Raw genomic sequence first — 26,615 nt, forward strand, 5'->3', positions numbered from 1 at the left:
AAATACCAATAATTATTCATTTTACCGGACACGGAATTGGATTAATAGTTAATAGACTTGTTGAAACAGGGGTGAATTACATTCAAGGGTAATTGGTGTAATTGTTAACAAAGTAGTAAAACCTTGGTTTACACGCAGTCGATAACCTGGTGTATTCATTAAACAAAGTATTAAAACCTTGTTACAATTCGAATCCCCAATTAGTTGGAATATTTGACTTCGGGAATAAGAATAATTTGACGAAGGCTTTCGCTCTTTATATTTATGACTGATGGACTATTATGGATAAATCCGTATGGACATATTAAATAATCCAGGACAAAGGACAATTAACCCATGGGCATAAAACTAAAATCAACACGTCAAACATCATGATTACGGAAGTTTAAATAAGCATAATTCTTTTATTTCATATTTTATTTCCTTTATTTTATATTTAATTGCACTTCTAATTATAGCACTTTTATTTATTGTTATTATATTTAATTGCACTTTTAATTATCGTACTTTTTAATTATCGCAAGTTTATTTTATCGCACTTTTATTATTCGCAATTTCATTATCGTTATTTACTTTACGCTTTAAATTAAGTCTTGTATTTATTTATTATTTTACATTTGGTTTTAACTGCGACTAAAGTTTTAAAATCGACAAACCGGTCATTAAACGGTAAAAACCCCCCTTTATAATAATAATATTACTTATATATATATTTGTATTTTTATAAAAGTAAACTAATATAGCGTTAAGCTTTGTTTAAAGATTTTCCCTGTGGAACGAACTGGACTTACTAAAAACTACACTACTGTACGATTAGGTACACTGCCTATAAGTGTTGTAGCAAGGTTTAAGTATATCCATTCTCTAAATAAATAAATATCTTGTGTAAAATTGTATCGTATTTAATAGTATTTCCTGCTAAAAATTAATAGTATTTTATACCCCTTAGCTTTAACTATCAAGTATTTTTGGCGCCGCTGCCGGGGAAAGTCTTAAACGCCGAAAGCGCAACGCTAAATATTTAAAAAAAAAGATTTTTTTTTTAGTTTACTTTTATTAAAATTCACTTTTGTAAAAATACGTTTTTAATTATTCGAAAATATAAAAAGAAAAACAAAAATTTATATATTTTTAAGATTTTATTAAATATTTAAGTTTTATAAAGTTTCTTTATTTTTATTTTATAAAAATATAAGTTTTTTTATTATATAAATATTTTAGATTTTAAAACAGAAAACAGAAAAAAAATATAAAAAAAAACGCGTCAAATTTTAAACTGTACCTGAGTTGAAAATTGGAACCCCGCGACTCGCGGAGTTTGCTGCTTAGAATACCGCAACTCGCGGAGTTCTCTCTGACGCGCCTGACAGAACCCTAATCAGCATTTATTACGGAGTAATTATTATTATTAATTTTTAATTAAAACCCTAATTAGGTTTATAGTTTTTAATTAGTTTTTAGTTTTTATTATTATTTTGTATATTTAGTTTATTTAGTTAATTAAATTGTAAAATTAATAATTTTATAAAATAAATAATATAAAAATAATATTTTTATAAAAATTGTAATTTTTACAACTTTTTGTTTATTTTTATATTTTGTCCCTTTTTAATCGTTTTAGCGTAATATTTGTATTTTTAGCTCATATTTAGTTTTAAACTTAGTTTTTGCCATAGTTATTTTTACTTCTAGATTTTTAGGCTTTGCCGTAGAATTCCTTAAGTGCTTTTTCTTTAGACTAAGATTTAGGTACTTTAGAATTTTGCGAAGCCTTTTTAAGTTTTAGTTTCTTTTTAAGTTATTTCCATTTGGGATATAGTTTTTCTTGTAAGCTTTAATATTTTTAGACGACTTTTACCTATGTATCAATTATCATTCCAATTAGTAATCTCAATTTGCGATTATAATTTTAAGTTAGTTGTAGTAATAAGGATAGGTTAGTCAAGTGTTTTTAAGTTTTATAAGTTTCTTTTATTTTTCCGTCACCTTTTATTTTTCAACCATTTTTCTTTTTCGACCTTTTTCCGACCTTTTTCTTTCTTATTTCTCGTCATTCTAGTTTTTAGGACTTAGAATTTTTTCTACTTCTTATCTAAATTTCTTAAAATTACGAAAATTTATTTTAAGTGGTTAAATTGATAGACATCAAAATTTTCTGGTTCGTAGTAATAGTTGGATTTGTACGTGGACCGGATTATTGGAGCCAAACAGTCCTCAATTATATTGAGACCAAATGAATCCTGCCCCTCTGCTGCATCTTTTGGCTATTCGAAATGTGGGCAAAATCAGAAAAGTCTATTGAATGGATAACTTATTATAATTTTTCTTTCCTTTTTAAAAAAACTAATAGGATATTCAGTGAATGCACCGAGCAAGACGTTCACCACCTTTTGTACGTTCACCACCTGTAACTAGATCAAGACATTTAGCAAATATTACCGCCGTTGATTTTTCTTTAGAATCGTCATCCAGTCGACCAAGTACTCCAGTTCAAATTTCCGATAATCCATTTTTTGAACCCGACCTCACAATTGAGAATCCGGAGAATATTCAGGAACGATTCATAGATCCTGAACCACTAAATTTTCATCCGGAACCACCAATCATTCAAACAGAGATTGTTGAGGAACGAACCATTAAATCAGAATCCTCTAGTGATTCCGATTCAACAAATTCAATTATGGAGAATCTGGAACCTTTAAGTATGGAAGACCGAATGAGAGCTAAACGCACTGGCCAAGGTCACGCAATTACTCATCCAGACATTAATGCGCCAGATTATGAAATCAAAGGACAAATTCTACACATGGTGACTAATCAATGCCAATTTAGTGGTGCGCCGAAGGAAGATCCAAATGAACATCTTCGTACCTTTAATAGGATCTGCACACTATTTAAAATCCGAGAAGTGGAGGATGAACAGATATATCTCATGTTATTTCCCTGGACTTTAAAGGGAGAAGCCAAAGATTGGTTGGAATCGTTACCTGAAGGGGCGATTGATACATGGGATGTTTTAGTTGAAAAATTTCTTAAACAATTCTTTCCGGTATCTAAAGCCGTAAGACTTCAAGCAGAAATTGTTACGTTTACACAGAAGCCAAATGAAACTCTATATGAGGCGTGGACAAGATTTGGAAAATTATTAAGAGGATGTCCGCAACATGGTTTAGACACCTGTCAAATAGTACAAATATTCTACCAAAGATGCGACATCACTACAAGGAAAGACATAGATATAGCAGCTGGTGGTTCTATTATGAAGAAAATCAAAACTGATGCTTACAAAATTATTGATAACACTGCTTCCCACTCACATGAGTGGCACCAAGAAAAAGATATCGTTAGATCATCTAAAGCAGCTAGAGCCGATTCTAGCCATGACTTAGATTCCATTTCCGCAAAGATAAATGCTGTTGAGAGACGAATGGAAAAGATGACTAAAGATATTCACTCAATACGAATTAGTTGTGAGCAGTGTGGAGGACCACATTTGACAAAAGATTGTCTCAGTATTGAACTAACAATGGAACAAAGAGAGAACATTTCATACATAAACCAAAGGCCTGGAAATAATTATCAGAATAATTATCAACCGCCAAGACCTATTTACAATCAAAACCAGAACTATAACAGAAATATTCCATACAACAACCAACAAGGTCCTAGCAATCAACAAGTATCCAATAATAATTACAATCAGCAAAGACCTAATTTTCAAAACAAACCACCACAACAAACCGATGATAAAAAGCCGAATTTAGAAGATATGATGACGAAGCTAGTTGAAACTCAAACGCAGTTTTTCACATCTCAGAAACAAACTAATGAACAAAATGCTCAAGCATTTAGAAATCAACAAGCTTCTATTCAAAATCTGGAACAAGAAGTAAGTAACCTAGCAAGGTTAATAGGTGAAAGAAAACCGGGAAGTCTACCTAGTGATACAAATGCTAACCCCCGGAATGAAACAGCTAAAGCCATTACCACAAGAAGTGGTACAACACTTAAACCACCTGAAATACTTGTAACTTCTGATGAAGCTATTCCTACTCCACAAGAACCACAACCTGATCAAGATAAGGAAAAAGAACCGGTAGTTGAAAAGGTTAATGAAGATAACACAGTTAAGGCTAAACCTTATGTTAAACCATACCAACCACCACTTCCTTACCCGAGTAAAATGAAGAAAGAGAAACTTGAAGCCGAGCAATCCAAATTCTTGGATATGTTTAAAAAGATAAATGTAAATCTTCCTTTCATTGATGTGATTTCAGGAATGCCTAGATATGCTAAATTCTTGAAAGATCTAATCTCAAATAGAAAGAAAATGGAAGAACTCTCGGCTGTTACCATGAATGCTAATTGTTCAGCAGTGCTGTTGAATAAGATACCAGAAAAATTATCTGATCCAGGAAGTTTCACAATTCCATGTTTTCTGGGTAGTCTTAGTTCAATAGAAGCATTGGCAGACTTAGGTGCTAGTATAAATCTAATGCCGTATTCACTATACGCTAAACTAGACCTTGGAGAATTGAAACAAACCAGAATAAGCATACAACTAGCCGATAGATCAATAAAATATCCTAGAGGGATAATGGAGAACATGCTAGTTAAAGTTGGTACTTTAGTATTTCCTGTAGATTTTGTTGTTCTGGACATGGAAGAAGATTCTCAAGTTCCTCTCATATTAGGAAGACCATTCTTAAATACGGCTAAAGCAATGATAGATGTGTTCGGTAAGAAATTGACCCTAAGTATAGAGGACGAGAGTGTTACCTTTTCAGTTGATAGAGCAATGCAACAACCACAATCTGCAGATGATACATGTTATTATATTCAAACTATAGATGCACATGCAGAATTATTAGAAGAATTTCCAGAATTACAAGGAACAGGAGAATGTTCTTTAGGAGAAGGTAATGAACCAATTGATGAAGCTGAAATGTTAGCTACACTTATAGCTAATGGATATGAACCAACAACAGAAGAAATTCAAATGCTAAAAGAAGAAGACAGATATCGATACAAATCATCGATAGAAGAACCTCCGAAATTAGAGTTAAAGCAACTTCCAAACCATTTGGAATACGCTTATTTACATGGTGAATCTGAATTACCTGTAATAATATCGTCTTCTCTTACTGAAAATGAGAAATCACAACTCATTTCTGTGTTGAAAGCTCATAAACCAGCCATTGCATGGAAGATTCATGATATTAAAGGAGTAAGTCCTTCGTATTGCACACATAAAATCCTTATGGAAGAAGGTCATAAAACGTATGTGCAACGCCAACGAAGACTAAATCCTAATATGCAAGATGTAGTTAAGAAAGAGATTATTAAACTGCTAGATGCAGGTCTAATTTATCCAATCTCTGATAGTCCATGGGTAAGCCCAGTTCAATGCGTGCCTAAGAAAGGTGGCATGACTGTCATTACAAATGAGAAAAATGAGTTTATTCCTACTAGGACTGTAACAGGATGGCGTGTGTGTATTGATTATAGAAAATTAAATGACGCCACCAGAAAAGATCACTTTCCCTTACCTTTCATAGATCAAATGTTGGAAAGATTAGCCGAAAATAGTTACTATTGTTTTCTAGATGGATTTTTCGGATATTTTCAAATTCCAATAGCACCCGAAGATCAAGAGAAAACCACATTCACGTGCCCTTATGGTACTTTTGCTTACAAACGCATGCCATTTGGACTTTGTAACGCCCCTGCAACCTTTCAAAGGTGTATGATGGCGATTTTTCACGACATGATAGAAGAATGCATGGAAGTTTTCATGGATGACTTTTCAGTCTTCGGTGATACATTTGAATCATGTCTAGTTAATCTGGAACGAATGCTTATTAGATGCGAATAATCAAATCTAGTTCTTGATTGGGAGAAATGCCATTTTATGGTTAAAGAAGGCATCGTTCTTGGTCATAAAATTTCAAAAGAAGGAATTGAAGTGGATAGAGCTAAAGTAGATGTAATTGCTAAACTTCCACATCCCACCAATGTTAGAGGAGTTAGGAGTTTTCTAGGGCATGCCGGTTTTTACCGACGTTTCATAAAAGATTTTTCTAAAATTGCCACTCCTATTAATAAACTCCTAGAAAAGGATGCTCCATTCATCTTTTCAGATGAGTGTATCAAATCTTTTAATATTCTTAAAGAGAAACTCACTAATGCGCCGATCATGATAACACCAAATTGGAATCTACCATTTGAACTAATGTGCGATGCAAGTGATTTTGCAATGGGAGCCGTTTTAGGACAAAGGATTGAAAAATGATTTCAACCTATATATTATGCTAGTAAGACGTTACAAGGAGCACAAACGAACTATACAACTACTGAAAAAGAACTCCTTGCTATTTTCTTTGCTTTTGATAAATTTCGATCATATCTCGTTCTAGCAAAAACGGTGGTCTATACCGACCATTCTGCTCTTAGATACCTATTTTCAAAACAAGATGCTAAACCAAGATTAATCCGTTGGATCTTACTCTTACAAGAGTTTGATATTAAAATTCGAGATAAAAAAGGAGCAGAAAATCTCGCCGATGATCATCTTTCTCGTCTTGAAAATCCCGAATTAGAAGTTTTAAATGAATCGGCCATACAAGACAACTTTCCTGATGAATATCTATTGAAGATAGATTATAATAAAATCTCATGGTTTGCAGACTATGCAAACTATTTAGTATGTGGATTCCTTGAAAAAGGATTATCGTACCAAAAACGAAAGAAATTCTTCAGTGATATAAAACACTATTTTTGGGAAGATCCACATCTGTTTAAAAGATGTCCCGATGGAATAATACGCCGATGTGTATTTGGAGATGAAGCTAGTAAAATTTTAAACCATTGTCACACAGGACCAACAGGAGGGCATTATGGGCCTCAACTAACAGCAAGAAAAGTTTATGATGCTGGATTCTATTGGCCTACAATTTACAAAGACGCACACCTTCTTTGCAAATCCTGTGATGCTTGTCAAAGGGCCGGAAAAATAAGTCAACGTGATGAAATGCCACAAAATGTCATCCAAGTATGTGAAGTATTTGACATTTGGGGTATTGACTTTATGGGTCTATTTCCAAAATCTCATAATAATCTATATATACTCGTAGCCATTGATTATGTATCTAAATGGGCGGAAGCACAAGCTCTCCCAACTAACGATGCACGAGTTGTAGTCAACTTTTTAAAACGTCTTTTTGCAAGGTTTGGAACACCGAAAGCTTTAATAAGTGATCGGGGTACTCATTTCTGTAATAATCAACTTGAGAAAGTTCTTAAAAGATATGGAGTAACTCATAAAATCTCCACCGCATATCATCCACAAACAAGTGGACAAGTTGAAAATACCAACCGAGCTTTAAAACGTATTCTAGAGAAAACCGTAGGATCAAATCCGAAGGAATGGTCCATTAAATTGGAGGATGCACTCTGGGCTTTTAGAACAGCCTACAAAACTCCAATTGGAACCACACCTTTTAGACTTGTTTATGAAAAAGCATGTCATCTTCCAGTAGAAATTGAACACAAAGCATTTTGGGCTTTGAAAACATGTAATCTTGATTTACATGAAGCCGGACGTCTACGATTAAGTCAACTAAACGAATTAGAAGAATTAAGACATGAAGCGTACGAAAATTCGTTAATCTATAAAGAAAGAACGAAGAAATGGCATGATAAAAGAATCAGAAGTTCAAAAGAATTTAAAGAAGGAGACAGAGTTCTTCTTTTCAATTCACGATTCAAGCTATTTCCTGGAAAATTGAAATCAAGATGGTCTGGACCATTCATAGTCAAAAGAGTTTTCCCATACGGAACGATAGAATTAATAAATTCAAATGGGATTGAATTTAAAGTTAATGTTCACAGAGTTAAACATTACATACATGGTCCGATGGAAGAAGACAATGAAGTTAATCACAATTTCGATACCACAGCTAACTAAGTATAGGGGGTTTATGTATTTCTGTTAGAATTAGATTGTCTGTTTTCGTGTAGTTCTCGAAAATGGAACCCGAACGGTCTTTCCCTAGCAGACCCTAAAGAACTAGTCTTCTCCCCCCATTCTGAATTTTTATTTTTTTAGGAAATGAAGACTGCCTGTGAACTAAACCATGGTCTAATGCTACACGCTTTGATCACTAAACGTAATAATGACACACTTCCGAGTGAAATAGTATCAGTAATCAGAGAAAGATTGAACGGAGTTAGAAAAGAATCCAGATGCGAAGATAATAAGTTACAATTTGGTAAAGGAAAATCAAAATCCGCAGCGAAAAGAAGAGCACGACACCTAGAAAGATGTCACAAATGCAGAAAATGGTCACATGAAGGTAAATGTTCAAATAATCAAACCTAGTCAAACACCGAATTTGTTACTTTATGCAGAGACGGACCGTTCATATGTTTAGAAGAAAAAACACTGAATGCTCGAGGTTACGCCTATGTAGCCATGGAAAACCAATTAAACCGACTATCTTATGAATGAGATAGATCATATAACTAAGAAATTTATTTCACATGTATGTTTGTACAGTTTTTATTTTTTTATTTTTATTTTAACCTTTTGATAATAAACGCTAATTTGTTCGCTATAAAGTATTAAATTGGTATTGAATAAAATTAGGTTTGGCGACCGAAATTATTGATATCATTCAAAAATTTATTACATCACTGCGAAATTTAACGTTTATTCTTAAGGTATAAATATCTTTAATCAATCAACCCAAAATATTTCAAAAATTCGTCATGAGTTAAATTAGGTCTTGGAACCGAAATTACTTTACCGAAAAGAGGGGCGCATATTTTAGATAATATTTGATTGATTAAAGTGGGATAAAAAGCCAAAAAGATTTTTAATTTTATTTTTACCATGTTTTTAAAATTAATATATAAATCTTAAATTAATATTGTAAACTTTGTAAAAACAATATATTTAAAATTGTAAATATTTGAAAAATTAATATAAGTTTGGTGTGAATTTATAATATGAATTTTTAAATTAAGTTTGGTGTGAATTTTTAATTTTTAAAATATGAATTTTATTTTTATGCATTTTAAATTGTAAGTTTGGTGTGAATTTTTAATATTAATTTTGAATTTTATATTTAAATTGTGTGAATTTAAAAACAAAAATTTACTTTATCTTATTAAGTTAAAAATATGATTTTTAAAATTCGTCGTAAGTTGAAGACAAGGTCGTTGAACCGAAATTGCTTTACCCGAGGGAGGGACGAGAACTTTTATTATCATTATTTTAATCTTATTGAATTAAAGTATACCAAAAACATTAAAAAAACTAAAAAAATCTAAGCTTTTAAAACAATCGCTTGAAAAAGATAAATTTTAAAATTTTGTCGAGGGACGGACTAGGACATCGATCCGAAACGACCTCATCCTAAATAACAAGGGAAACAAAATTTTAAAATTAATTACTTAATTATTTTAATTAGTATAAGATGTTAAAAAAAAAAAAAAAAAAACTCCGCAACTCGCGGAGTTTGAAGGTTCAAACACCGCAACTCGCGAAGGGACCGAAATACAGAGAAAAAATAAAACGCAAAAAAAACTGCTCAGTTGAACACCACAACACACAAAACACTGCGATAAAACCCGCAAAAACCCGAAAAACACTCCCAAATTCACAATTTTTGACCGTTAATCATCAAATCTTTTACTAAAATCATGTTGAGAAGGATGCTATCAAAGAATTACTCAAGAAAAACGGTAAATTTCTACACCTAAACACCATTTAATCCGAAAATTAGTGTTCTTGAGCAATTTTATACCCAATTTGATTTTGATGCTTTTTAGTGTAATTATGCTTAAATTGTTTATGTATTATGCTTGTATAACCTAGATTGATGCTATTTAACATGATTAGAAGCCTTAAACTTCAAATTTTGAGTAATCTAGGGTTTGTGTTCTTGAGCAAATTTGGAGCTTTTTGATATAAACAGGTTATGGCCGATTTTTGTCATGAATTGTTGCTAAATTAAGTAGTGTAACATGTTTAGGTAGTTAAATGATCCAAACTTTGAGCCTAAACATGATTTTGAGAATTAAAGTGGACTTTTTCAAGTCTAAAAATTCATGAACTTGATTTTTGAGAGATAATGCCATTTGAAACTTGTTTAATTGCTAGTGATGATTATTTTGACATGTTATTTGAGTTGAATGCTTATGAACTTGGCGAACATTTTCGTATATGCTTATTTAAAAAAGTGTAGATTTGATGAAAATATGAAAATGAGCTTAAGTTTGATATAAATTGATCATGTCATTATAATTATTTTGATTGATGATTTTGCTGACACTAATGCATATTTGGATGCACAAAAATTGTGTTTGATGTGTTTTGCAGACTGAAAGGGGTGAATCTTCATCCCAAGCTCGCAATGCTCCTGCTGAGAATGCGGAACAACAGGAGGTGGATAACTACTACAAACAAGATATACCTCATCCAGTCATGACATTTTCTGATATGCACTTGGAAGATTTGCACCCGAACCTGAGATTTGACAGACTTTGGATAGATTATCCAAAATACCAAAGGGGTTTGCATACTCTTCATTCTAAAGTTGTTGAGGTACCTAGGGTCATAGAATGGGGACTATTAGAAGCTGTAGAATTGGCCGGGCCAATTAGGGAATTACTTGCACAGAGGTATGGTAATTCTACTTTTAACGACTGGGTACGTTTATTCACCATGCGTAGACCTGTATATAAAGTATGGTGTGAAGAATTGTTATGTAGTATAGAATTAAACGATCGGGTAGCTAGTTTAACCGATCGATCTTTTATTAGATTTTTGTTAGGAGGTTCGATGCGCCACATGTCTTTACTAGACATGGCTCAGACTTTACGTATATATACGCCGAGGAGTTAGCATCTGCCGATTGTAGAGGGTTGATACTAAATGGTAGAAAGATAGATGAAAATTTTGATACACATGGTGTATGGAGTCAAATGACAAGCCATCACCGATTCAAAGGGAGAAATTACGCTTATTTGGATATAGATAGAGCTGAATTAAGAGTAATTCATAGGTTTTTAGCTAATTCGATTACACAAAGAGGTAAGAACAAGGAAAAGGTAAATGAACAGGATTTGTTTTACCACATGTGTATTCGAGACCCACAAAGCGCTGTAAGTATACCTTATTGTGTGGGTTATTATTTATCAGCTATGGTTAGGGGGATGAGACCGCATAGCATAATAGGAGGTGGTATATTTATTACTTTGATTGCTGAATATCTCGGTGTGGATATAAGTCGGGGGGGATTATTAGTCGAAGAACCAGAACCCCGCGATACAATAGGTTTAAATGTATACCATGGTGCGAAAGTTTTGAAGAGGCGAAATAACGCCGCAGTACAATACCATGGTAGACATCCACAGGTTGAGAGAAACCAACAGCAAGGTAATGTAGGAGGGGGAAATGAAATGCAAGAAATGCAAAGGTTTATAGCTTCACAGGAGTACGAAAATGCTAGACATAGAGCATTTGAAGATTGGCAAGTTCATCAAAACCAAATCATAGCTTATTGCCAACATATAGGTAGAAACTATATTCCTACTCCAAAGCCCATATTCCCTCCCTGGTCTATAGAGATTCAACCACCGTATCCTACGTATAACCCAGCCGAAGCATTTTATAGCACCTATGGTTATGCATGGAACCCCTACTGGTATCAGTATCATCCCTAGTCTACTTAGTTTTTTTTATATTTTATTATTTGTAATGTTGATACGTTTAATACTTATTTAATATTGTAATAGTTTTTATAATTTTCTAACTTTTATTCTTAGATTTTAATAATTTTTGAATGTGGGGTAATATACCAAACTTCAAAAATATGTATATATGTATGCAGTTTATCTTATGTACACAACAGGGTAAAACAACGCATTTTCAAAGACTGGCATTAAGTTCAGCAAAAGCAACTAATTTTGACGACAAGATGCAAAATATATGTGAAATAACAACAAGACGGAATGAACAAATGATGTGCACCATTTATCATTCAGCAAACAAACACAAATATGCTTGGAAACTTTGGTAAAATTTAATCATTTTCACACAAATCACCCTCAATAATTTAAATTGTTACTGATTTCTTGCAAATGAGGGCATTGCAAGATCTTAAGTGTGGGAAGGGGTTAAATTCTTTCGGATTTTAAAATTTTTATCTTAAACACTGGGTTACCATTAAAAATACTAGTAAAGCAGTAGTTGTATTAGAATCTAGTGCTCTCTGATAATAAAGAACAGCCCTAGTCTTATATACTGACTACCCAATTCTAGTAAAATTTTTCAAAATTTTCAATTAAATGAACTCAAAATCATGTTTATACATATTTATGAACGATAAAACTAGGTTTTAACACCGAAATTATTGTTACCTCGGAAAGGACATAAATTGATAAATAAACCAAAATGTTAAAATTCATTTAAAATGGAATAGAGGACAATAAAAAGAAAAATAAAAGCCAAGTGTGGAAAAATTCTCCAAGTTATTCAAAACATATGTCACATATTTTTGTACAAATAACTGAAAATACTTTTGCTTTGGACTAAACTAAACTGTTTTACCCGATGAAAGAAAAGAAGAGATGGATCTACACGATGAATCAATTCCATCATTAAAAGGAAGTAAAGTCTTCCGAAAAAGAAACGCGCTTCTTGATTTAGGTCAGGAAGTTGTCGTCCAGACCAACTGTAGGTTGACGAAAAACCTAGAAAAGTCATCACTAAAATCAGCAGGAAATCCACGGACCTCGGCATTAAACAGGGTCGCCAAGTGGTCAGATTTATCCTAACCATGAGAAAGATTTATCTCGTACAATGGGGGGGCACCATGCAAATTAGCTGGATAAGACTAATGAATCAGATCCCCAGAAAGGATAATCTCCTTAAAAGATCAAAAATCAGCTTTTAAGCCTGATATTACTCAATCCTTGAGATTGACCTTAAAGATTGAGAATTACAAACTCATGGAATTCAATGATATCTAAACTCGAGCCTGAACGAGAAAATATTTTGATCAAAATTACAAACCGATTTGTTTTCTAAAAATCCATTTTCAATGCGTTCATTACCATTGAACGTAAAATCCTAGGAATTCACCTGGAATTCATTAGGTCACCTGAACCAAATCGGGTGTCAACCGTAAGAACGGTGGTTGCATAGTGGTCAAAGACAGGACCTTGTGCCAAACCTACAAATTATAAGGGTGAGTTTTACTATTGCTCCTACCAAGGATAGTAATTGCGTCTGACACGTTATAGACCATAATTAAAAGCATGTCAGGGGACATTGCCTTAACAGTTGCTTGTTCAACGCTTTCCTTTACAACCGGACGGTAGTTTACCGAAAGGTAATATACGGGACAAGTAAACTGGACGTGTTGCTTTCCAAATACAAGGTTAGCAAGTGGGTGACACAAAACCATAAGTTTTGAGCTAAAATTTTCAAATCTGAAACCCACAAAACCCACAAAAATATTTTGCAAACACCGGTGAAGGGTTATTCCGGAAAACTTATCTAGGGTAAAAACTAGATTTAATTTTCAAAAGATCAAATATTTTCATAAAGATCCAATTTCCTTAATGGATCTAAATTTTTATAGTCATGTGGGACTGCAAACCATATCGTTACTACCATTGTTTATACCGCCGTATAGAAATCACTGATGTACAAAGTGTGAAGAATAAAGAAGTGATTCTAGTATTTCAAGACGATATTGCTTGAGGACAAGCAACGCTCAAGTGTGGGAATATTTGATAATGCTAAAAACGAACATATATTTCATAGCATTATTCCTCAAGAAAGACAGGCTTTTAGTTGCAATTGTTCTATTTACAAAGTGATATTCGTTTAAATAATAAAAGGTGAAGACAAAAGACAGATTCGACGAATTGAAGACGCAAACGACCAAAAAGCTCAAAAGTACAAAAGACAATCAAAGAGGTTCCAATTATTGATAAGAAACGTCTCGAAATTACAAGAGTACAAGATTCAAAACGCAAAGTACAAGATATTAAATTGTACGCAAGGACGTTCGAAAATCCGGAACCGGGACCAGAGTCAACTCTCAACGCTCGACGCAACGGACTAAAAATTACAAGTTAACTATGTATATAAATATAATATAATATATAATTAATTATATTAATTATATATATATATTATATTTATAAAATAAACCGTCGGTAAACAAAGAGCCAAAATGGAGTGAGCTGTAATTACAAACTCCGCGACTCGCGGAGTTTGAAGGCAAAAGTTGCCGCAAGTCGCGGAGCCCCAAAAACTGAAACTCCCTATAAAAGCAAACGAATTCTGATCGCAAAAAAACATAATATATATCCATCCATCTATCTAAACGTATATATTTATATTTATATTTATATTTTAATTTTAATTTTAATTTTAATTTTAATCCTAATAATAAGGGTATGTTAGCGAAAGTTGTAAGGGTGTAAGTCGAAATTCTGTCCGTGTAACGCTACGCTATTTTTAATCATTGTAAGTTATGTTCAACCTTTGTAATTTAATGTCTCGTAGCTAAGTTATTATTATGCTTATTTAATCTGAAGTAATCATGATGTTGGGCTAATTACTAAAATTGGGTAATTGGGCTTTGTACCATAATTGGGGTTTGGATAAAAGAACGACATTTGTGGAAATTAGACTATGGGCTACTAATGGGTTTTATATTAACTAAACAATACCTTGTTAATTTAATATACAAACTTATAATTTGACGTATTTATATATAACCACATACGCTTGACTGGGTACGGTGGGCGGGATATCTATAAATACCAATAATTATTCATTTTACCGGACACGGAACTGGATTAATAGTTAATAGACTTGTTGAAACAGGGGTGAATTACATTCAAGGGTAATTGGTGTAATTGTTAACAAAGTAGTAAAACCTTGGTTTACACGCAGTCGATAACCTGGTGTATTCATTAAACAAAGTATTAAAACCTTGTTACAATTCGAATCCCCAATTAGTTGGAATATTTGACTTCGGGAATAAGAATAATTTGACGAAGGCTTTCGCTCTTTATATTTATGACTGATGGACTATTATGGACAAATCCGTATGGACATATTAAATAATCCAGGACAAAGGACAATTAACCCATGGGCATAAAACTAAAATCAACACGTCAAACATCATGATTACGGAAGTTTAAATAAGCATAATTCTTTTATTTCATATTTTATTTCCTTTATTTTATATTTAATTGCACTTCTAATTATAGCACTTTTATTTATTGTTATTATATTTAATTGCACTTTTAATTATCGTACTTTTTAATTATCGCAAGTTTATTTTATCGCACTTTTATTATTCGCAATTTCATTATCGTTATTTACTTTACGCTTTAAATTAAGTCTTGTATTTATTTATTATTTTACATTTGGTTTTAACTGCGACTAAAGTTTTAAAATCGACAAACCGGTCATTAACCGGTAAAAACCCCCCTTTATAATAATAATATTACTTATATATATATTTGTATTTTTATAAAAGTAAACTAATATAGCGTTAAGCTTTGTTTAAAGATTTTCCCTGTGGAACGAACCGGACTTACTAAAAACTACACTACTGTACGATTAGGTACACTGCCTATAAGTGTTGTAGCAAGGTTTAAGTATATCCATTCTCTAAATAAATAAATATCTTGTGTAAAATTGTATCGTATTTAATAGTATTTCCTGCTAAAAATTAATAGTATTTTATACCCCTTAGCTTTAACTATCATCATTCATCAAATCCTCATAAAGATAAATCTCAAACTCGATATGTATTCCTAAATGGAGGTACCACAAAATCATGACGTTCTTAAAACAAACACTTGTTGCAACATCATCAAATCATGACGAAGTGATTGCATTATATGAAACTACTCGAAAATGTGTTTGGTTGAGATCAATGACACAAATCATTATTGATTCTTGTGGACTAGAACGCTATAAAAGACCAACAACTATATATGAAGATAATGCAGCTTGCATAATACAAATGAAAGAAGAGTATCAAAAGTGACAGAACAAAATATAAATGCTGACGAGGCGCCAAAGCCATAGACGGTCTTAACGGTCATAAGTTTGATGGAAAATAATGGTATGTTGGTAAGGCTCAGAAAAGACTAAAAGGGAAAAGGAATTGAAACAAAGGTTTTGAGCAAACCATGAAGGAGACTGTAGACAAATCACAGGGGCTAAACTTGTACATAAAAGATTTAGATGATACAGTTTCAGATGAAAACCTCATATTCTTGTCATATACTCAAGATCTCGTAAAAGACAACCAGATTAAAATGAGATACGTTCAATCAACAACTCTGCCGATCTTTATACCAAAGCACTGTCAACCGCTGTTTTCAGAACATACGTTCACAATATTAGCATGAAGCAAGTTCAAAAGATGTGATGACTCTGCGATGTCTACTTGAGGGGGAGTCAACTCTATACTGCACTCTTTTTCCTTTGACTAAAGTTTTTATCCCACTGGATTTTTCTTTAGCAAAGTTTTTAACGAGACAGTACTAGTTGCTCTATAATGAACTAAAATTGTCATCCAAGGAGGAGTGTTATGAAAGTCAAATATGTCTGCCAATTTTGTGGCTATAAATTTTCCACCGAATTGCACAGTAACTTATGTTGTACTATAAATATATGAAGATGTAGTTTGCAGAAGATGCACCTTTGAATATATATTTTCATATACATATATTCTCTCTCTCTTTCTTTTCTTTCTATTATTCTCTAATTAGAGACTACATTATTAAAGGTAGTTATGAACTCCTAAAATTATAACAAAAACAACATTTAATATTTGGAGAAGTCTCAAAGTAATTTAATAAGAGAAATTTACCAAAACCCATGTTAGATTAAACACAATGTCGAAACGAAAATAAAGGTTTTACGCGGGTGGGTTATGTTAGTAATTTTATTTATGGCTTAGTTTATACTCGGGTTATGTTAATAATTTTAATTTTAATTTTAATTTTAATTTTAATTTTAATTTATCAATGGCTTTAGTTTTTACGCGGATACAAATGTGACCGTTAGTAACTTGGAGGCTACTCTTAAATCAGGAGTTGGGTATAATAAATATATGTGGAATTCAAGAATCAAATCAATCTATCATCTCTCCTCACCCAAATCCCTAACTTGTTCCTCCCACCATAATCACCAAATAAAACCCTAATTTCCCGTTCATCACCATAATCACCCAAACAAAACCCTTCCGAGTGGATCATCTTTGACCCGACCCACCTACCTTTCTCTCCATATCAAACTGCAAAATCAAGAATCCGAATCCACCATTGTTACTGCTCAACTTCAAGAATGTTAAATACCTCCACTTCATCACCCCATCAGGTTTCACAATTATCATTTACTCTTACTTTAAAAAAAAAAAAAGTAAATATAGTTAATGAAAATTTTATATTTTTATGTTTAATTTGAGTTGCAGGATAGTCAATAATTGATTCGAATGTGGATGATGATATCTTTGGGGGTTCAATGTTCATGTGTTCTTTATTCCAGTACAGAACATCTGCTACTTCTTATCAACTACACAAAAGCGGAATTGAAGGTATAATTGTATAAATGATGATTTTGTTCATCATGGTTTACATCTAATTGGATCAAGAATCTTGTTTTAACATACATACATACAATACAATAAAAAATAATAATAATTATAATAATTGACACTTCACCACAAACAGATACTATGATTTAAGAGTCGGTCAGAGGCTTCTTGAAAATGTAATATTACATATTTTCAGATACAATAAGGTAATATGACCAAAAACTCCAAGATTTGCATTTATATTTGAATGGTTTTAACTTTGTATTACACATTCTATTACCATCGTCAGTTAATTAAATATTAACTTCTACTTTAGTTTGAAGTATTTGTATTCAGCTTTAATGATCAAATTCAAGATGCCATAAATGGTGGTTTCTTCACAGGATTATCTTTGCAAGTAATGCGAATGTAACATTTTTATTTCTTCTATGTGAATTTGAATTATCCAATCACCGTGTTGTGTTTTAGTGTTTTAAAAATAAGATTTGACCCTCTTCAGTGGTAACTTTTACAGCCAAAAAGTAATGACCTTGATACTGGGGCTGATACAGCAGCACATATGCTAGCTTTACCCAAGGGTCATATTAAGGTGAAGTACCCTTTCTTTAATTAATGTAACAAAATAAAAGAATTTATTTTTCCAGATGATTATATTTGTATATCTTGATATGCTTTCTTATCCAGTCTTTACAAGTTCAAATTTTTTGGTTGGTTAGGCTGCTTACTTAAAGGAGTTTGTTCTTACACAATTGTGAAGGTTAAGATGTACAATACTCATTTCTATCATCTCAAATTATAGCGTAGTTGTGCGTCTTTTATCTTTGGTTTATAGGTTAAAGGATCAGATATTTCAACTTATTGTGGACCTCCCGCTGCGTATGCTTCACAGCCAGTGGAAACAGTAGGATTTTGTTGTATTGTCAAAACATATTCGACTACTCTTTGTTTCTCTTCATATCTGTCTATTTGCACTCTGATTGCCTTTTCGCTGATTAACTATCTCAAATATTAGTGAAGGTATTTTACTTTCTTTATAAAACCGAGCCCGTATATTATCTATGTTTTTGTTTTCACATTCTGACTTTAGCTTTTTGTTCCTATTTTTGTAATTAGTATAGAAGATGTCCACGAATTTGTTCCAGGGTTACCTTAACATGGCCCTTATAGGTAATATTTCTGAACTCATTAGTATGTTATATCCTTCGGGCGCCAATTAGGCAAATTCAAGTTCTTACATGTCGTATAACAGCTATTCGTAAATTGTGGTCGTTATCAATGCTTGTTAAATCTCAAGCCCTGTATTCCAAGGCAAAAATCTCCAATTGAACCTTGCTACAAATAAAACACCATGCTTTGACACCACCTTTGCTTTTATTTGTTTTTTTGATATAAAATCTATATTGTTATCTTTTGGGTGCACAGATGATGTCAACGGAAATTTTAGTAAAGATATTAACAATCAAGAGTAAATAAAACTGATTATTTGTCGTGCCCGTCGAACATCACAGCACTATGCAGATAGAAAAGTGTACAGCAAATGATCCATATGCCACAGACGGTTTGTGCCTTGGAAATTCAAATACTTTTGTATCAGATGTGACAACATGGGCGGTTTGAGTTTCGGGTCAAAACAGGTCTTGGGTTGAAATTGGTTATTTGTGGCACAAGTTAAACGGGCCAGGCCAGGTTGAATAAATCTGCTGACATTTTCTCTTGCCCATTTTTTTAAAAAGCCAGTTATTAGTAACTAACATACATGTGATGAAGTATATTAAAACAGTAAAATCACATAGTACTCTAAGTCACTGATAAACACAACCCAGATGGACCCATTTATATGTAAATGAGTCAAATTTGTCACCTATTCAATAGCACCTTTATGTCTCGCTTTTTCTGTCATGCACTGTTATTTTTACAGGTTCTCAGGTGATGGGTTGCGAACCTTTTTAGTCAATCTTGATTCTGATGCTATAAAATCTCATAAATGGGATGATTTGTTAGAGGAGAAGTCTCCGATGTATATGATTATTCCGACATTAGTAATTTCTGAACTATACATATAAGTGATTTCAGGTTTGCCATTATATAGGCCTCATATAATTCTTTTAATTGTTCCTTGTAAAACTCTAATTTGCTCTAAGTTTCAGGATTTCATTTTTCAAAGTGATGACAATAGGCAAGTTAAGTACAATTGTTCCACAAATCTCTCACTGCACCGACCATAGTAAATGATTAATACGCCAGAGGGTACGTTTACTGTGTGTGCCTTAGAAATTTAAATACTTTTATATTGGATGAGACAAGAAGGGTGGTTCGATTAAAGGGGTCTTCTATAACAAAAACAAATATCACCTATGTGTCTGCTCGCTCTTTGATATTATTAGTTTGAAGGTATTTTACATCCTTTATAAGACCGAGCCCATATATGTTATATATATATTTTTGTTTTCACATTGTGACTTTATATTTTTGTTCCTGTTTTTTAAAGGCCCGGGTCATTGTAACAGCTGTTCATCCATCGTGGTCGTTTTCAAACGTTGTTCAATCAAGCCCTATATACCAAGGCAAAGTTCTCCGATTGCACATTGCTTCAAATAAAACACCATGCTTTGACACCTCCTTTGCTTTTATTTGCTCTATTGATATAAAAATTTTCTTGTTATTTTTTAGGTGCGCAGATGATGTCAACTGAAATTTTAGTTTAGAACTTAAAATATGAGATCCATCATCGGCTTGTGTTTGTTAAGCCTCGAAACATTCAAGAATAGATGAAACTGACTACTGTTCCCTGAAAAGAGTTACTTTGGTATGTTAATCCTACTTTCGTCTATGCAGATACAAAAGTGTATAGCAAATGATCCATATGCCAGAGGGTACGTTTTACAGTTTGTGCCTTGGAAACTCAAATACTTTTGTATCAGGTGTGACAAGATGGGCGGGGTTGATTAACGGGTTAAAACAGGTCTTGGTCTTGGGTTGAAAGTTGAATAAAATTGGTCTTGGGTTGAATAAAGCTGCCGACATTTTTTTTGCCAATTTTCAAGAAAAGCTAGTTATGGGTAACTAACATGTGAAGAATAATATAAGTAAATGAGTCGAATTTATAAGTAAATGAGTCGAATTTGTTATCTATTTGATAGCACCTTCATGTCACGCCTTTTCAGTTATTTTTATAGGTTCTCAGACTGTTTTAGTCAATCTTGATTCTGACATTAGTATTCTCTGAACTATATATATAACTGATTTAACTGCCTATTACGTGGATGTGTTACAGATTGATGGGTTCCTTTTTGATCTTATGGGTCATATGATGCAAAGTACCATGATATGTCTCATTACATTATTTTTCCTTGCACTCCCATTCATATGATAAATTTTCTTTAACTATTAATTGCAACGTTTTCCTTTTCTCGATTTTATAGATGAGATACTACGGTCTAAGTCTGTAGATCATTACGCATATAATTCTAGTGACTGGTTCAACAGGTGCTATTTTTATTACTATCTTACTATGTGAGGAACAACTATGTTAAATTTATACTCTGTAATTTGTAATTATCTTTTTCAGGTTAGATTTTAGCTATGATTTGAACAATTACGGGGTGTGCCTTCTCCAAAAGGAAAGTTTGAAAAAAGCTGGCCAGTGTAAGATTTTTTGGCGCTTATTTTACGGTTTCTGCAATTGGTTTAATTTCGTTTTTTGTTCACATTTCAGATTCTGACTTTGTGTGACCGTTTTTAAAGATCTAGTTTCCTTTTTGTTTCTGTTTGTAGCTATATTTAATCTATAGTAAACTTTTGTGAAGGCGTTAGAGCAGTTTAGCATCGATTTTATAATAGGAATGTTAATGAGAAACATATGGATGCCCTCCATACTAAAACTCACATAGTATATATAAAGTTTTCCAAATGTTATCCAGGTTAGTATTTCGAACTTTTTGCCGATACTTTTGTGAAATGGGTTATTGGGTCTGTGCTGTAATGCTACGTGATATATCTATCCATCAGGTCAAATGGGTGAATTAAATTTTTTATTTATTTTTAAGAAAAAACAGCTACTCGTACAAGAGTTTACTAATTATGACCCGCCCAACCTGCCTGTTGCCCGGATTTGCATCCCAATTGTTTGGAAAACAGTCATCCTTGAAATAGTCCGATTCCACAATACCGTTCCACCGCAGGTCCAGATGTCATTGTAATGAGTATTCAAAATGGGCCACGAAGGTGTTCCAGGGGGTTATCTCAACTTGAACCTAAGTGAACATTTTTGAACTGATTAGTATGTTATATATATCCTTCGGGTGCCCTTTAATCCAGTCAAGTTCTTACTTGTCCAATAACAGTTATTCGTACATTTTGGTCGTGATGAGTGCTTGTCCAACCGATATCTCATTTTCCAGCCCTGTATCACAAGCCAAAGTTCTCCAATTTCAAATATAACCCAATGCAGGTATGTTTTGCTACAAATAGAACACTATGCTTGACACAACCCCGACTTGTTTTATTGATGAAAATTTATCGTGTAATTTTTTTGGTGTGCAGATGATTTCAACTGAAAATTTGGGGAAGAACTCAACATACGATCGCTCATCAGGATAGGCTTTCATCAATGACAACTGTTGTGTGTTTGTTAAGCCCCGAAACATTCAACGGTAGATAAAACTGACAACTGTTCCTCGAAATGAGCTGATTTTGGCATTTTGTTTTTGAAGTGCATAGAAAATGATCCTTATGCCAGGGGGTGGTACGTTTACTATGTGCGCCTTGAAAATTTAAATACTTTTTTTTTTTTGGGGGGCGAAAAAACGAGAACTTAAAGCAGAAAACGTTTTCGAAAAGAAAACGAATTCAACAGGAAAAGGACCTTGGCGAGGCTCGTACCTAGAAAATGAATATCAACCAACTATCTATACCGAGCATCGCCTAACCTATACCGGAACTAAACTAATCAAAACAAGCGGAAATTTAAATACTTAATAATTAATAAATCTAACATTTTAATATATGGAGAAGTCTCAAAGTAATTTTACTAAGAGAAAATTACCATAACCCATGTCAGAGTGAATACAATGTTGAAACGAAAATTAAATATTTACGAAAATTATGTTGATAAATTTATTTATGGCTTAATTCTTACGCGGGTCAGGTGTTTAGGAATAACTTAGTTTTACGCGGATACAATAATGTTACCGTTAGGTAACTTGTAGGCTAAACTAGGAGTTGGGTGGCTATAAATAAATAAATAAATAAATAAATAAGTTAAAATCAAGAATTAATTAATCAGTCATCTCTCCTCACCCAACCAAATGAATCCCTAATTTAATTTCCCCTTCATCTTTTCACCATAATCACAATCACCCAAACAAACAAAACCCCTAATTTACGAATGGATCATCTTTATTCTTTGACCCGACCCACCTACCTACCTTTCTCTCCATCCATTGCAAACTGATGAAAATCAAGAATCCGTACCCACCATTCACCATTGTTACTGCTCAACTTCAAGAATGTAAGATACCACCACCTCTTCATCACCCCCTCAGGTTTCATAATTATTACTCTTACTTTTTGTATTATTATTACTGTTACTTTTATTTTATGAAGGTCTCCGTATCAGGTAGAAGATTAAAGGGAAATAAGTGTGGGGATTCAACTTTGAAGTATAAAATAAACTAAAAAAAGAACTAGTTGTAACGTAACGGGTGTTTTGGATATTGAAAAGGGGTATTTTGTGGGTTTTTTTGGATGATGCAATTTTTTATAACTTTATGTTAAATTTGAATTGCAGGATAGCCTATCATACAGAGTACTCTAGAGAGCATACTGTGGGTATTTCAGTCAATAATTGCTTCGAATATAGATGATGATATTTTTTGGGGTTCATGTTTTCTTTATTCCGGTACAGTAAGTACATCTGCTACTTTATCAATTACAGAAAATGGAATCGAAGGTATAAATGATTTTTTTCATCATGGTTTACATTTTTTTTTTTTTGAAAAGCAAGATAATTTTATTGATAAGGAAATGATACAAAGAGAATTACAACATGAGTAACACTAATTTGAGCGAAACTCAAGGACCTATACTAGATATAAAGTAAGAGACTAACAAGATGTAGAATACCCTGATTTCGGAGCAGTATTATCGAACTTAACATCAATCACCATTACCCTCATCATCTACTAATACATTAAAAGGATTGTTTGTTTTAATTCTATCTTTGGAATATGTCTTATTATTACCTTCACCATTAATGCCCTTCCCTTTATCTCTTTTCCTTAAAACATTATGATTTCGATTTTTCTGGGACTCCACATTCCAATCTGTTTCCTCCCCAGCAATATTGTCTTTAATACCATAATTATTCTTAACTGCATTTTGCTTGATACCTTTTGCTTATGTTGACTGCCATTGACTTTTATTATTATTATCAAAATTCAACTTATGAAATACCCTTCCTTTCTTACCAACAACTTTAGAGCCGTCCTCAACACACTGGTTATTTAAATCAACTGTTTCACCATCATTGTTGATTTTCAAAGCGTCTTTTAACACTTGTGCAGATACTTCATCTTCTGTTTTAGGCCTAATTTTACAAGTATTAAAAGAGTGCCCAAACACTTTGCAATGAGTGCATAAAGGCGGTTTCCATTGATAAGTCACCTCAAGTTTACCCACTTTGGCTGGAAAAGAACCAATCACATGATAGGAAAATTCGACAAAGCTAGGAAGGTCATCAGCTGCATTGACTTCAGTCAAAACTCTAGCAAAACCTAGTCTTCCACTTTTACTCAAACATCTCTACGAAGTAACTTTGTCCATCAACATAGGCCTACCAATACCACTAACAAGTTTACCTATACTTCTGCCACTCCATAGTTCAATGGGTATATTGTGAATGCAAATCCAAATTGGAACTTTTTCAGGTTCAATTTTTTCAAGCCAAACCCTAGGTTCCCACTGATTCACGAAAAAAGGAACATTATTAACTAACCATGGACCACTCTCAAGAACCTCCTTCATACCCTTTTCATTTTTAAAATTGCATAAATAAAATCCTGCAGCTGTTTTGACGATTTCTTTAAGGTCATACCTCCGCCACATTCTCCTTAGATGGGCATTAACAACCCTATAATCCATAGAAGTTCCAATAAAATACCCATATAATTGAAGAGAAAATGCACTACCGCCCTTCTTAACCTCCTCAGCGGAGAAAACTACTCTCTTTTGACCATTTTAGACATTAAAACAGGAGGAATGAACTCCATTTTTAATTCTTCATCATCTTAAAATATGTGATGGAAAAATAGGAAAAATAACTAAAGAATATTAAGATTGAAATAGTCTTCATATTTCTTCTTCTCGTCCTCAAACTGCTTCATCACTTTTTCCATGTTATCCTTCACAAGTTTCTCTAGCCTTTCGGTTTGAGAGTCGAGAGATTCTTTGATAAACTTATCATATCGCTCGTTCTTCCCTTTTTGCTTTTCGTAGAGATATTCGAGATTGTCGTAAATGTTGGTAACATGACTGTTAACGGCATTGGTGTCGTATTCCCTTAAGGCAAGTTGTTTGTCGACTCGGCTTCTCTCCATTTTCATTCGGAAGTTAACATCCTCCTGGAGATGAGCAAGTGATTGCTTCCCCCAACGAGTGTTGCGTTCTTCCTCGTACTTTAGGAGCCTTAATTCTTTTCTTAGTTCAACATTTTCCTCCACCAACTTCTTAATTTCGCGGTCCTTCTCATCCATACGGACCTCCACTCTCGCCATGTGGCGAAGCAAACCCTCATACTTAGCAGCATCATTATAAGAAGGAGTCCGGGCTCTCTTCCTTGATGGACCGGCTTCTTCATGACGTTAACCTTTATCTTCGATTCTCGGAGTTGGATAATATTGAGGAGACCTTTGTGAATTTCGCAGAGTATTTGGATTATAGTTTGGTGAAGCAGGACTGTAAGAAGGACTTCGAACAGGTCTTGATGTTTCAGAGTGTCCAACACCTACTTCGGTAGTAGAGTTGTGAGTTGCCTTGTTGGGCTTGTTAACGCTTGAGCTTGACATCCTATCATTTAAGAAAGAGACTTTGATTAGAATCTCTTAGTCAAGTTTTGAAAAGCATAAATGATAAGATTATAGGGCAATCCTAAGTGCTTTAAAGTCTAAGGAAGGAAAGGTTATAGTCTCCTAGATTGCTAAGGCACCCTAACTAACACATAAGGCACACATAAAAAATGCAATCCTGGTTCTCTATAACAGCCTGGTTATGCTCTGATACCAATCTATCACACCCCCAGTTAGAGCCTGGGCGAAATGTGACTTAATACCAAAATATACCAACATATTATAATAACGAGAACAATACTAAATGAGAAAATTAACTTTAATGAGTACGCAGCGAAAAATGAAATGTCGTTACAACGGAATAAAGTAAATGTTTAAATGCAATAGTTAAATATGCGATAATCTCTTGATCCTATGTCCAAGTAGCATCACATAAGTAGTAGATAAGTAAGCTTGAATCAAACAGCACCCGAGACAAAACATGCTAAAGTGTCAACCAAAAAGGTTGAGTGAAGTTCATAGGTTTAACAAAAGTTTGACCGTTGTTTTAGACCACAAGATTTAGTTTGTAAAGTTGATCTCCCGCAGGATCTAAAGTTATGCCAAAGTGTGATATTAGACTAAACGTTCAAGTTTGTCCCATGACAAGTTGTGTCTGTCCTTGTCGGTTTTAATTTCATTATCAAGTAATACAAAGACTTAGTCAAATGTATCAGGGACGTTACTCCCGATAGGCATACCCCCAATAATTAAGCATGCCGCATCAACTAAAAATATCACTGTAGGGACTTAGTCGGACATAGCCGGGTATAACATAGTTTAACAGTTTGGTACTTGTGTCTAAGTTGTAAAAAGTAAAAACAGCATGTGTCTCACCCCAAGAAAAGTAAATAAGTTTGCTAGCAAT

General features: G+C 33.3%; 1 protein-coding gene and 1 long non-coding RNA gene across 3 annotated transcripts in view; both read left to right on the top strand.

The window, feature by feature from the left end:
* The window catches only part of LOC139843029 (uncharacterized), a 28,399-nt gene extending 8,812 nt beyond the window's left edge, over nt 1–19,587 (top strand). Inside the window, exons 2-8 of the mRNA XM_071833115.1 lie at nt 17,087–17,149; nt 17,782–17,851; nt 17,962–18,042; nt 18,160–18,234; nt 18,330–18,662; nt 18,759–18,812; nt 19,564–19,587. Of these exons, the coding sequence (XP_071689216.1) occupies nt 17,087–17,149; nt 17,782–17,851; nt 17,962–18,042; nt 18,160–18,234; nt 18,330–18,374 (334 nt within the window). The 3' untranslated portion in view covers nt 18,375–18,662; nt 18,759–18,812; nt 19,564–19,587. The remainder of the gene's footprint in view (nt 1–17,086; nt 17,150–17,781; nt 17,852–17,961; nt 18,043–18,159; nt 18,235–18,329; nt 18,663–18,758; nt 18,813–19,563) is intronic.
* A 766-nt stretch (nt 19,588–20,353) lies between these two features.
* On the top strand, nt 20,354–23,583 carry LOC139904065 (uncharacterized). 2 transcript variants are annotated; one of them, XR_011778643.1, is made up of 6 exons: nt 20,354–20,518; nt 21,068–21,131; nt 21,214–21,290; nt 21,989–22,095; nt 22,188–22,389; nt 23,434–23,583. It is a non-coding gene; the product is annotated as an uncharacterized lncRNA (long non-coding RNA). The 2 variants fall into 2 exon arrangements; XR_011778642.1 differs by having other exon boundaries at nt 21,214–22,095.
* Nucleotides 23,584–26,615: the final 3,032 nt, after the last annotated feature.

The sequence above is a fragment of the Rutidosis leptorrhynchoides genome, chromosome 4 (assembly GCF_046630445.1).
Source record: "Rutidosis leptorrhynchoides isolate AG116_Rl617_1_P2 chromosome 4, CSIRO_AGI_Rlap_v1, whole genome shotgun sequence".
Lineage (NCBI taxonomy): Eukaryota > Viridiplantae > Streptophyta > Magnoliopsida > Asterales > Asteraceae > Rutidosis > Rutidosis leptorrhynchoides.